The 14,057-nt window shown below is 45.4% G+C and overlaps 1 protein-coding gene across 1 annotated transcript in view; it reads left to right on the top strand.

The window, feature by feature from the left end:
* Positions 1 to 11,522, top strand: part of LOC142201133 (uncharacterized) — a 279,771-nt gene extending 268,249 nt beyond the window's left edge. Inside the window, exon 26 of the mRNA XM_075271958.1 lies at positions 11,142 to 11,522. Within this exon, the coding sequence (XP_075128059.1) occupies positions 11,142 to 11,522 (381 nt within the window). The remainder of the gene's footprint in view (positions 1 to 11,141) is intronic.
* Positions 11,523 to 14,057: the final 2,535 nt, after the last annotated feature.

Raw genomic sequence — 14,057 nt, 5'->3', positions numbered from 1 at the left:
GAGGCAGCATGAACGGTATGACACTGTGGTACTCGAGCACGAGGTATGGAGCTGTGGTACTCGAGCACGAGGTATGACGCTGTGGTACTCGAGCATGAGGTATGGAGCTATGGTACTCGAGCACAAGGTATAGAGCTGTGGTACTCGAGCATGAGGTATAGAGCTGTGGTACTCGAGCATGAGGTATGGAGCTGTGGTACTCGAGCACGAGGTATGGAGCTGTGGTACTCGAGCACGAGGTATGGAGCTGTGGTACTCGAGCACGAGGTATGGAGCTGTGGTACTCGAGCACGAGGTATGGAGCTGTGGTACTCGAGCACGAGGTATGGAGCTGTGGTACTCGAGCACGAGGTATGGAGCTGTGGTACTCGAGCACGAGGTATGGAGCTGTGGTACTCGAGCACGAGGTATGGAGCTGTGGTACTCGAGCATGAGGTATGGAGCTGTGGTACTCGAGCACGAGGTATGGAGCTGTGGTACTCAAGCATGAGGTATGACGCTGTGGTACTCGAGCACGAGGTATGGAGCTGTGGTACTCGAGCACGAGATATGGAGCTGTGGTGCTCGAGCACGAGGTATGGAGCTGTGGTGCTCGAGCATGAGGTATGGAGCTGTGGTGCTCGAGCACGAGGTATGGAGCTGTGGTGCTCGAGCACGAGGTATGGAGCTGTGGTACTCGAGCACGAGGTATGGAGCTGTGGTACTCGAGCACGCGGTATGGAGCTGTGGTACTCGAGCACGCGGTATGGAGCTGTGGTACTGGAGCATGAGGTATGGAGCTGTGGTACTCGAGCATGAGGTATGGAGCTGTGGTGCTCGAGCACGCGGTATGGAGCTGTGATACTGGAGCATGAGGTATGGAGCTGTGGTACTCGAGCATGAGGTATGGAGCTGTGGTGCTCGAGCACGAGGTATGGAGCTGTGGTGCTCGAGCACGAGGTATGGAGCTGTGGTGCTCGAGCACGAGGTATGGAGCTGTGGTGCTCGAGCACGAGGTATGGAGCTGTGGTACTCGAGCACGCGGTATGGAGCTGTGGTACTCGAGCACGAGGTATGGAGCTGTGGTACTCGAGCACGCGGTATGGAGCTGTGGTACTCGAGCACGCGGTATGGAGCTGTGGTACTGGAGCATGAGGTATGGAGCTGTGGTACTCGAGCATGAGGTATGGAGCTGTGGTGCTCCCTGAGCTTCATTTACATATTTACCAAAAATGATATATTTAAAAAACGGCTGCGAGGAGGAGACAAAGAGAGGTAGGACTAGAATTCCCTTTCTAAAGGCTATTCCAACATGTGTTTACTTAAAAAAGGAAATTCTCAATGACAGACTCCCTTTAAAGGTTTCTGATACTAGGTGTGTAGTGGCTGCTGCATTGTCCCTTTCTCCTCAGTCATTTCGGACAGACTGGTGGCTAGAGAAATACTGCCAAAAATCACATTATTGTACACCTGGATGTCAAATAATGGGGCAAATTCATAAATAAGTCTGCACCAGAAAGCGGGTGTAGAGGGATGATATTAAGGGCATTTTCTTGCACAAAGCGTGCACCTTATGCCCCGATGCACACCTCACCCACCATATTGTGTGTCTGAGGATTATGGAGGGCAGAAGCTGGTAGTATTCTGGTAAGAGTTACAATGGAAATCTGTGCAAGTTCATAACTAGCGTAAATTTCCATTCTGGCATGGAGACGGCAGACAGATGAAGGCTTTTCACAAATCTGTCAGTCCCTGTGCCAGTAGGGCAGCTTATTAAGACTAGCGTACAATATACCAGTTTTAATAAATTTGCCCTTATTTGTTCTTAGCAACCAATCTTCCACAGATTATCTAGACCAGGGCACTCCTAATATTGTGAAACTACAACTCCTGGCAGACTCCAGTGACTTTTGTGGGAGCCCAAGTACAGCCGAGCAACTAAGCATGCTGGGAAGTGTAGTCTTACAACAACTGGGGTACTGAGGTTTCTGAACCTCATCTAGATCTTTGGCTCATACCAAAATTGCGACTGAACTGTAACCCAAAAAAGAGGAGGAACAGCATTTTGGTAGTACTCAATTTTGAAATTATTGAAAGTATTAGTACTGGTTTATTCACTTTTATAACATGATTCATAAACATGGACTTATTTTGAAGCCCATGTTTCTGTAATGCTTTCCGATGTAGAGCCCGGCCATCTTATTTCCTCTGCTAATCATATAGTGATATCCTTCATACTCATAGGCAGCAATAATCAGGAGTCGCCACAATATGCTATCTGTCTTGTCTGTGATATAAATAAGATGGCAAAGAAATTGGCAATTGTTTATCTATTATTAGGTTTAGCAGCCATTGTGGATATTACAGGATACAGTTGTTGTTTTTTTAAATTCAAGATAGAGACATGGAAAATAGAAATTAAAAAAATTAAAAATCCCAAATTTTACAACAAATTTACATGAAAGCTTGGGTTAAAAAGTAGGTCATTTTCTGATAATACAAAGACACAACATTATTTTTATATTAAGTGTTTCCCTATAAAATACATATTGTGAATATGATATTAATGGAAATCTGAGTTTTTTAAATGTTGACTTTTTTCTAAGTAAAGTTGGTTCATATCTGCATTGTTTTTTCCATTGTTCTGGTCCCTTAAAGGGACGGAAGAATGGGTTAAACAATAAAACCGATCCATGTAATACTGGTGGATTCCCAAGTGGCCTCATTCCCTATAACATCTTTTGGCATGTATCTAGTTATCGTATTCAATATTCTGGTTAATTATAGAAAATGTTGGAAAATTACCGTATATACTCGAGTATAAGCCGAGTTTTTCAGCCCGGTTTTTGAGCTGAAAAAGTCCACCTCGGCTTATACTCGGGTCAAGGAGCAGGAGTCATGGAGTCAAGGAGAGACTGTCTCCCGGGCCGCCAAGTGGTGTCTACATGGCTCCGTGACTCCGGTGGCGCTCCGTGACTTCAGACGTGCTGTTTAGTTAAAGCTCACGGACCCCATAGACTATAATGGGGTCTGTTGTGCTTGCAGCGCACAGCCCGCTTCAGCTCAGTGCGCGTGCTGCTCTAAAATGGCAGCTGCACGCACAGTTTTGTTGAAGCACATAAGGACCCCATAGACTATAAGTGTCTATGAGGTCTGTGTGCTTTAAAGCAGCGCTGCAATTGTGTTCCGTCCGGGGGGGGTCCTCATGCGGACTCCCCCGGACGGAATACATACCGGTAAGCTGTGTGCGGGGAAGGGGGGGGATTGCAGGCTTACCTGGTCCCGTTGTGCTTGCAGCGCACTGCCCGCTTCAACTCACTGCGCATGCTGCTCTGAAATGGCAGCTGCACGCGCAGTTCTGTTAAAGCACATAAAGACCCCATAGACTTTAAGTGTCTATGAGATGCGTGTGCTTTAAAGCAGCGCTGCAATTGTGTTCCGTCCGGGGGGGTCCTCATGCAGACTCCCCCGGACGGAATACATACCGGTAAGCTGTGTACGGGGGAGAGGGGGGGGTGGGGAATGCAGGCTTACCTGGCCCGCTGCTTGGCTCCTCCTCCGCTCACCGCCGGCTCCAGACTGCCACTGGCCGACAGTGCAACCTAGGCAACCACACCCCTCGCACGCTGATAGGATCCCATCCAAGCGTGGGAGGAGCTTGTGGTTGCTTGGGTTACTGTACTGACTGGACGGATAGGAGAAGTAACGGTAAGTACCGTCACGCTTCTCCTTTTTGAAAAATGAAAAAAAAAAAGTTGATGGGGTTTTGGGGTGCAGTATGTGTTGGGGGGGTAGGTTGGTTTGGGGGGTGGGGTTTGCTAACTACCCCTTTCCTGAGACTGTTTTTTTTTTTTCTCCCCAATTGGCATTCAGCCTGACTACAGCCAGGCTGAATATAGGGAATCTGCAGTACTCCTATTCCGTAAGGAAGGGGTTAATAGGAGCACTGCAGATCACCTATATTCATCCAGGCTGAATTCCAAGTGGGGGGAAAAAAAGTCCAGTCCTCAAGCTCAGGGAAGGGGCAGACAGACAACCAAAACACCCCCTCTTCCTTCCCCAGCAACCAAAAACTCCGGCCACCCTACCCATCCCATCGGTGCCCGTGATCAGATCCCCTAGGTTTCAAGACCCCTAGGGGGTCTAAGAATATATATATATATATATATATATATATATATATATATATATATATATATATATATATAACATTTAACCTACTAATTAGAGATGAGCGAACACTAAAATGTTCGAGGTTCGAAATTCGATTCGAACAGCCGCTCACTGTTCGAGTGTTCGAATGGGTTTCGAACCCCATTATAGTCTATGGGGAACATAAACTCGTTAAGGGGGAAACCCAAATTCGTGTCTGGAGGGTCACCAAGTCCACTATGACACCCCAGGAAATGATACCAACACCCTGGAATGACACTGGGACAGCAGGGGAAGCATGTCTGGGGGCATAAAAGTCACTTTATTTCATGGAAATCCCTGTCAGTTTGCGATTTTCGCAAGCTAACTTTTCCCCATAGAAATGCATTGGCCAGTGCTGATTGGCCAGAGTACGGAACTCGACCAATCAGCGCTGGCTCTGCTGGAGGAGGCGGAGTCTAAGATAGCTCCACACCAGTCTCCATTCAGGTCCGACCTTAGACTCCGCCTCCTCCGGCAGAGCCAGCGCTGATTGGCCGAAGGCTGGCCAATGCATTCCTATGCGAATGCAGACTTAGCAGTGCTGAGTCAGTTTTGCTCAACTACACATCTGATGCACACTCGGCACTGCTACATCAGATGTAGCAATCTGATGTAGCAGAGCCGAGGGTGCACTAGAACCCCTGTGCAAACTCAGTTCACGCTAATAGAATGCATTGGCCAGCGCTGATTGGCCAATGCATTCTATTAGCCCGATGAAGTAGAGCTGAATGTGTGTGCTAAGCACACACATTCAGCACTGCTTCATCACGCCAATACAATGCATTAGCCAGTGCTGATTGGCCAGAGTACGGAATTCGGCCAATCAGCGCTGGCTCTGCTGGAGGAGGCGGAGTCTAAGGTCGGACCTGAATGGAGACTGGTGTGGAGCGATCTTAGACTCCGCCTCCTCCAGCAGAGCCAGCGCTGATTGGCCGAATTCCGTACTCTGGCCAATCAGCGCTGGCCAATGCATTCTATTAGCTTGATGAAGCAGAGTGTGCACAAGGGTTCAAGCGCACCCTCGGCTCTGATGTAGCAGAGCTGAGGCTGCACAAGGGTTCAAGCGCACCCTCGGCTCTGATGTAGGAGAGCCGAGGGTGCGCTTGAACCCTTGTGCACACTCTGCTTCATCAAGCTAATAGAATGCATTGGCCAGCGCTGATTGGCCAATGTATTCTATTAGCCTGATGAAGTAGAGCTGAATGTGTGTGCTAAGCACACACATTCAGCTCTACTTCATCGGGCTAATAGAATGCATTGGCCAGCGCTGATTGGCCAGAGTACGGAACTCGACCAATCAGCGCTGGCTCTGCTGGAGGAGGCGGAGTCTAAGATCGCTCCACACCAGTCTCCATTCAGGTCCGACCTTAGACTCCGCCTCCTCCAGCAGAGCCAGCGCTGATTGGCCGAATTCCGTACTCTGGCCAATCAGCGCTGGCCAATGCATTCTATTAGCGTGAACTGAGTTTGCACAGGGGTTCTAGTGCACCCTCGGCTCTGCTACATCAGATTGCTACATCTGATGTAGCAGTGCCGAGTGTGCATCAGATGTGTAGTTGAGCAAAACTGACTCAGCACTGCTAAGTCTGCATTCGCATAGGAATGCATTGGCCAGCCTTCGGCCAATCAGCGCTGGCTCTGCCGGAGGAGGCGGAGTCTAAGGTCGGACCTGAATGGAGACTGGTGTGGAGCGATCTTAGACTCCGCCTCCTCCAGCAGAGCCAGCGCTGATTGGTCGAGTTCCGTACTCTGGCCAATCAGCGCTGGCCAATGCATTCTATTAGCCCAATGAAGTAGAGTGTGCACAAGGGTTCAAGCGCACCCTCGGCTCTGATGTAGCACACACATGCTTAGCACACACATTCAGCTCTACTTCATCAGGCTAATAGAATACATTGGCCAATCAGCGCTGGCCAATGCATTCTATTAGCTTGATGAAGCAGAGTGTGCACAAGGGTTCAAGCGCACCCTCGGCTCTGATGTAGCAGAGCTGAGGGTGCACAAGGGTTCAAGTGCACCCTCGGCTCTCCTACATCAGAGCCGAGGGTGCGCTTGAACCCTTGTGCAGCCTCGGCTCTGCTACATCAGAGCCGAGGGTGCGCTTGAACCCTTGTGCACACTCTGCTTCATCAAGCTAATAGAATGCATTGGCCAGCACTGATTGGCCAGAGTACGGAATTCGGCCAATCAGCGCTGGCCAATGCATCCCTATGGGAAAAAGTTTATCTCACAAAAATCACAATTACACACCCGATAGAGCCCCAAAAAGTTATTTTTAATAACATTCCCCCCTAAATAAAGGTTATCCCTAGCTATCCCTGCCTGTACAGCTATCCCTGTCTCATAGTCACAAAGTTCACATTCTCATATGACCCGGATTTGAAATCCACTATTCGTCTAAAATGGAGGTCACCTGATTTCGGCAGCCAATGACTTTTTCCAATTTTTTTCAATGCCCCCGGTGTCGTAGTTCCTGTCCCACCTCCCCTGCGCTGTTATTGGTGCAAAAAAGGCGCCAGGGAAGGTGGGAGGGGAATCGAATTTTGGCGCACTTTACCACGTGGTGTTCGATTCGATTCGAACATGGCGAACACCCTGATATCCGATCGAACATGTGTTCGATAGAACACTGTTCGCTCATCTCTACTACTAATGTCTCAGTTAATGTAATTGTATTGTTATCTATTTTAATTTTGGAAATTTTCCAGTAGCTGCTGCATTCCCCCCTAGGCTTATACTCGAGTCAATAAGATTTCCCAGTTTTTTGTTCTAAAATTAGGGGGGTCGGCTTATATTCGGGTCGGCTTATACTCGAGTATATACGGTATTTGTTTTTTGGTATTTTTTTGTTTCACATTCTGAATTTTCTGTTGTTCTGTCTAAAGCTCATCCTGTGTCTCTGTAATTCGCACTTACATTTACCATCCCGAGCTTCACGGGATTCCTGTATAACGTATGAACGATTAATTTGTGAATTTACACTCGGTGCTTTGTCTTGCCCAGAATGGCTGTTAGAAAGTGATAAATGGAAGTGGAAATTGTCTTGCAAAGATGAATAGATTTTGTATTAATTCCAGATAAAGATAAGTGACACTAAACTTGATTCCAATTATTTCGATTTTAAAGTTTCCTAAAAGGGAAAAGAAAAGTATAAAAACCCTGCGCACTAATCATGTCAGAAGCCTAGAAAGCTTTATGGACTCCACATTATTGTCCATTATTCCGGGACTCAGATTCAATTGCTTGCATTTTATCATTTTAAAGCCGGGGAACGATCTTTTAATTAACACCCAAATTGCTAAATACAGCATTTGAGTTCCAGCTAATGACTAGTCTTTACCTCTCACTATGATTATTACAGCCATGTTCATACTATAACATTATCACATCACACACCAACGTTTGAAGTTCATTTATATGTAGAAGCTTTATCTGAAATTATAAAATTACACTGGATTCTTTGTATTCTCCCAGTGTTACACATACAAAAATCACTATTTCAAATTGGTGTGACATTTATGCCTATGGTACGTGAGGGGAGCCTGTCACTTTATTAGAAATGCATTGTGCCACCAATAAAGTGATTTGCGCCCCCTTTCTTATTAGTGATAATCGTTGTGCTATTCTTGTAATGGTTAATTATCTTTGACATTTTTGCATATAGTAATACTGGATTGGATGTAACAAAGTAGCCATGCGGTGGTCATTTCTACATTACACTGACCTTAGCCTAATATTGAGTAGGTTACAGCTCTGACCCTTCAAGACATAGACTCTACGAGACCTCTAAAGGTGTCCTTTGGTATCCGACCTAATGACATTAACAGCAATATCGATAATGACAATTTTTTTTGTTCTTGTGTATGGGGGTATGGGAAAAATGCAGATTATTTAGCAGATTGTGCTTCCTCTTATTCAAAATAAACAGTCTTTTCTACGTTATGACACTCTAACTGAGCGTTAGGGCGGGTTAACAGCAGCACCCACTCTCCGTTTTGCAGGTTTGCGTTTCCTGCCCGAGAAACTGGACAGGAGACGGAAACCGGCAGGCAGTTTTCAAACCCATTCATTTCAGTCTTCTGCTCTCCACGGCGAAACCATTTTTTTTAACTGGACACAAAGTCGGACATGCAGAACACTGAATGCCGGTTTCCGTCTTCTGCCGACTGAAAACGGAAACCTGCATAACGGAGATTGGACGCTGGTGTGGACACATCCTAACTAGTAAGGGCGGTTTCATACCTGCGCCCGGTCTTCGCTTTGCAGGTTTCCGTCTTCTGCCTGAGAAACTGGACAGGAGATGGAAACCAGCAGTCAGTTTTCAAACCCATTCATTTGAATGGGTTTGCGAAGTGATCGCCCGTGAGCATTTTGTGCCTCTCCATGGCAAAACCGTTTTCTTTAACCGGACACAAAGTCGGACATGCAGGAGTTTGTTTCCGGTTAAAAAAGAAAAAAATGGCTTTGCTGCGGAGACCAGAAGACGCTCATGGGGGGACACTGAGTGCCAGGTTTCCATCTCCTATCCAGTTTCTCGGCCAGACAAGTTAGGTTTTGTTCCCTAAGAACTTCATTGTGTTTTAGGTTCGCATGGCCCTACTGCTGATTTACCTGTTGTCTTTCCTTGGGCCCTGTTTGGTAGGTACTGTAGTAGTCCCTGCATAATAGGAACAGCCCACAAGACCACATTTATATACTCTGGCTCAGTTGTCTAGCCATTGCAACCTAGTGATCATCAAATTTGCTCAGATTTTTGTACCTCCACATTTTCCCTGCTTCACCAATTGACTGTTCCCTTGCTACCAATTGTATCTCATCCCTTCACAATCGGTGTTCTTCACTTCACCGGGCAGTACTGTTCCTTTCATGTCATAGATGATATGCATATATTTGTCCAGCCATACCTTGTTGAAAATCTTGTACTGATCTAGGTTCATTTTATTCTGTTTTCAGGTTTGAAAATTGGTCTAATAGTTTTCAAGGTTTTCTATGTTTTAGAGCCTTTTCACATTGTTGTATTCGGGACAAGAAATATGATTCTACTGTCAGCCATACAGTATTTCCTGGCACGACTGGAACTCCTGTGAACTGAACTTACAGCATCTTACTGATTTATGATGCTATAAACTTCAGAATTATTGTGGCACCGCGGTAATTGTGACACTCACAACACTATAAATCAGTACGATACTGTAAATTCAGTTCACAAGAGCAGCAGTTGGGCCGGGAAATACGGCAGACACAGGGACGGTATTTCTCGTCCTAAATACGACCATGTGAAAGAGCCCTAAGTTAGCAATGGGTTCCCAATGTATCGAGTTAGGTGATCTTTATATAGTCATACAATGTATGTACCTATGTGTATAAGTGCAGATTTAGTGGAAGACTAGGGTTGAGCCGATCTTGACTTTTCAGGATTGATTTTGAAATCCGATTTCTGATCATTTTTCATTCGAACCCGATCTCGATCCCAATTCCGATCCCAATGCAAGTCAAAGGGATTTTTTTTACTAATCGGAGATCGGATTTTAAAAACAATCCTATTCACTATACAGCATGGAATCTAACAATTGAATGCTTTAATTGTTGGAATCCACGCTGTGTAGTAATCTTTTTAATCACTAAGTAGCCAGAGGATTTTTTTTTAATCCTCTGGTTACTTAGTCCCCCCTGGTGTCCACTTACCTGCAGAGATGGCTGGTCCGGTGCCCGGTGTTCTCGTTCTTCTTCGCCTCACTGCCGCCCGCCTCCCAGGTTAGGAGAGTGTGGGCGGGGAGACGTCATGTCTCCCCGCCCTGTACCCACCCACACTCTCCTAAGCCACAAGCTCCGCCTTCTCTCTAGCTCTTTAACACTAACCTGAGAGGCGGGGGCAGCGAGGCGAAGACGAACGAGAACACCAGGCACCGGACCAGCCATCTCTGCAGGTAAGTAGCTAATAGAGATGTTAGCTAGTCTCCCATTAGAATGAATGGATGCAGCCGGCGCACGGGGGGTTAAGGCTGTTTGCCGGCTGCTTCCATTCATTACTATGGAATCGCAGCGGAGCCTTCACACTGAGTATACACTCCGCTCAGAATGAGCGGAGCGTATACTCAGTGTGAAGGCTAACATTGTTAGCTTTTCCCACAATGCTTGGCCAGTAGCAAAGCATTGTGGGAAATAATCACCGATCTCGATCCCACCTAAAAAGATTGTGTTCAGAATTCCGATCGCGATCAAGAAATTTTCTCGATCGCCAATCGGAATCCGATCTTTTCCAAACACAATCGCTCAACCCTATGGAAGACATATTAACCACCATTTTTAAATTAAAGGATGTGCCCACTTCCAAATATTTTTTAACGTCTGCTGCAGTGCCTCTAAAATAAAAATGGAAGTAACTTTGCAAATCCTAATTTTCTGGTTTACATTCATTTGGGAGATATCGGGGACCGGTGAAAGGAGTTTGATTGCAGGATCTGACTACGACTACACGGAGTTGTTCTTTAATCTGTAACCATGACAACATGGGTCTGTAAAGGAGCCGTAAATGAGGATTTTTAATGAAGACTATTTGTAAATGTTTTATATAAATGAAAAGGCCAATAAGACCCAGATGCTTATTTTGGTCTAGAAGTTAGGATGATGATATCTTCTAGCAAGTGGTGCCACATTTTTCATGTTGTTTTTTTTTCCAGTTAAAGCCAGGACTATTTACAATAAATACACGTTTTCCCTGTTTTGTTTCCATTTCCATCTTTGACTCAGAAAATTACTTTTGCAATTCCACCCAATAAAAAGAACCCATATGGATACTGAAATGGAGGAATGTGACTTTTTCTCTGATACAGTATTATAAAAATTTAGGCCATCTAACCAAACATCATTTTGAAAAGTGGATGAGCCTTCTTATTATTTTCATACAAAGTCTTTGTTATGTAATAAAATCTTAAACCACATTCTCGTATTTCCCTTCTCCGATCTAGCTGACTGAACTAAGTCAAGAAAATGGACGTCTACAGCATCAGCTAGAAGAGGAGAAGCTTAAAAATCGTCAGCTTGATCTCCAGTTGGAAACCTGCAATAAGACTCTGTATAATCTTTTCACTCATTTGAAAACTAAGGGACAAAAGGAAGTTCTCCACAAGGAGCCTACCCTTAACAATAGTGTATCCTGCAGCTGCAAGAACCAGCCATGTTATGATAAACCTCTGCAGATTCCTCCCCAAATCCTGAAGACACAGGACAGTCTAAAGGCAACCTCAGAACCATTAGTCGTAGAAGACAAATCATTTTGGATTCAACATATTGCTGATCTTTCTGCTCTTCTTCAAGGAAACTACAAAGAGATGAATGGACAGAATTAAGATGATGAATTAATTTAAAAAAATATTTTTTACCTTTAATATTTCTATATATATAATGATTGGTATTTCTGGATTCTTTGATAAATGATTAGAGTGTTTCATACTTTACTGACTGTATATATTTAGGTAATGGCCAGGTTCCAGCTGAAAGTAGACATTATATGTCATAATCTGCATTGTCTAGACCAGACCTGGGCAAAGTCCGGCCCCCGGGCCATATCCGGCCCTCTGACTGATTCAGTCTGGCCCGCACAGCTTTGAATAGGGAGGCGTGTCTAGGGGGGCATGTCTTAGTGCCGGCAGAAGATGGAGACATGTGAGTGTGTCATAAGGTACTGAGAGATGTAAGGTGAGATGCAGGGTGGAGAGTGTGTGTGTGTGTCTGTATGTGTGTGTGTCTGTATGTGTCTGTCTGTATGTGTGTGTGTGTCTGTCTGTCTGTATGTGTGTGTCTGTATGTGTGTGTCTGTATGTGTGTGTGTGTGTGTCTATATGTGTCTGTCTGTCTGTGTGTGTGTGTTTCAGTAACCTAGGGGCAGAGATGGAAGGGGAATGTTATACTAGGGCAGAGATGGCAGATGGAGGGGGGGACATGAAACTGGGGGAGAGATGGAGGGGGAACATAAAATGGGGAAAATAAAGGGGGATATGAAACTGAGGGAGAAATGGAGGGGGGGACATGAAACTGGGGGTAGATGAAGAGGGCACTTAGACTGGGGAGACATTAAACCATGGAGGAAGCTGTAGGGGGACCTGTCTGCCTCTAGTTGCCCCCAGTTTAATGTCACCCTCCAGCTACCCCTACAGTTTAATGTCTACTTCCCGATTTTAATGTCCCCCTCTAGTTGCCCCCAGTTTCATGTCCCACTCCAGCTGTCAATTTATTGCCCCCCTCCAACTACCCCCACTGTTTAATGTCCCCCTCCAGCTGCTCCAGTTTCATGTCCCCTCTAGTTTCCCCCAGTTTATACTGGGGCACCAGGAGAGGGACTTAATACTGTGGTGCAGTTGGAGGGGAACATTATAATGTGGGGACATATAATGTACGGGTGACTGTAGGAGGATTATACTTTGTGGGGGCACATGGAAAGATGATTGGGAATGGGCGGAGTCAACATAGAAGTGGGTGGAGCTACATTTGCCGTGGCACGGCCCTCTAGCATAGTTTCAATTTCTTATGCGGCCCCATGGGAAAATTAATTGCCCACCCCTGGTCTAGACCATGTATAGATATTTAATATTAGGATTAATTGATGTTTTTATTGGTATGTGTTCTATTTATTTTTTTATGCAAGTGTTTAATCATGCTTTAATGTAGTTGATGGGGTCTTTTTCTGCTGCAGTGTAAGTAAATTTTCCTTTTTATGGAGTCCTGAGATAATTCTGTAATATTGAATGCTAGATGGTTATATCCCAAAAAAATAATTAAAATTTAGAACCTATGTATGATCACTCTTGGGCAAAAGACTGGATCCCTTACCAATAACTAGAATGAATTTTCCGAGCTTCATTCCTCCTCACTGCAAACCACAGCAAGAGACATTGGAATGAAGAGGTGTCCATCCATGCCTGCTGTTGCTCCATTCAGTGTCCATAGGATGGGACTGTCTGAAAGAAACCTGAGCTTCGTACTGTTTTTGTTTTTGTTTTTTTTTAAATCTGCCCTATAAAAATACCTTACGTTGCAGAGAGCGGCATGACCACCGTTCACTCGAGTTATTCTTCAGTGCTGTGGCACAGTAAGGGCAGACCTGGTATGGTCGAACCCCAGTGACCACAAAATATTTACAAAATATCCTTTAAATAAGTGATAAGTAGGGGTTGTTTTCTTTGTATGCCTGGCTTAGGACTGGTATTGGCCACTCAATATCAAGATTTTTTTTAGTGCCGAAACTAGGATGGGGTTCCCATATATTTTTTATGTCTTTCAATAAAAAAAAATTCTTTCTTATGATATTTTTGGTGCAGGATACCTCTGACCTTTGTAATGTATACCATGCTACTGAATGATCATGCACCAGGGTTGCTTTAGCCCCTTTGCTCATAACCATAGTTGTTTTATCCACATTATCCTCAATTCAGGATAGTATATGGACCCATTCATTTTTGACCCTCCATTATCAATTTTTACATCAGCGTCTGGGTCATAAAAACCATCTGAATCATATTGATCATGTCCTAATCCTGTCCATATTTGCAGCACAAGTGCGGATCCATGATTGTGGACGAGATGTGACATTTTTTGCGGAATACTGATCCCATTTTAAAGAGGTACTTTCATCAGATTGGGCACAGGAATTCAGCGTGCTGTCGGCTTTCCCAGGTAAAGCGTTATCGTCCCGGTACCGTAGCACTTTACAGTCAGAAGGGCGTTTCTGACAGCCAGGGACGCCCTTCTGCCCAGCAGTGCCTATCGCGCTGTGCTCTAAGACTGGGGAGGAACGCCCCCTCCCCTCCTGATAATACTCCTCTATGGACGAGCACTGTGAGCAGAGGGAGGGGGCGTTCCTCCCCGCTCACATTGTACAGCGCGAT

This window comes from Leptodactylus fuscus, chromosome 4 (assembly GCF_031893055.1).
Source record: "Leptodactylus fuscus isolate aLepFus1 chromosome 4, aLepFus1.hap2, whole genome shotgun sequence".
Lineage (NCBI taxonomy): Eukaryota > Metazoa > Chordata > Amphibia > Anura > Leptodactylidae > Leptodactylus > Leptodactylus fuscus.
Note: the sequence above shows the minus strand (reverse complement) of the source record. Positions and strands in the feature narration are given on the sequence as shown.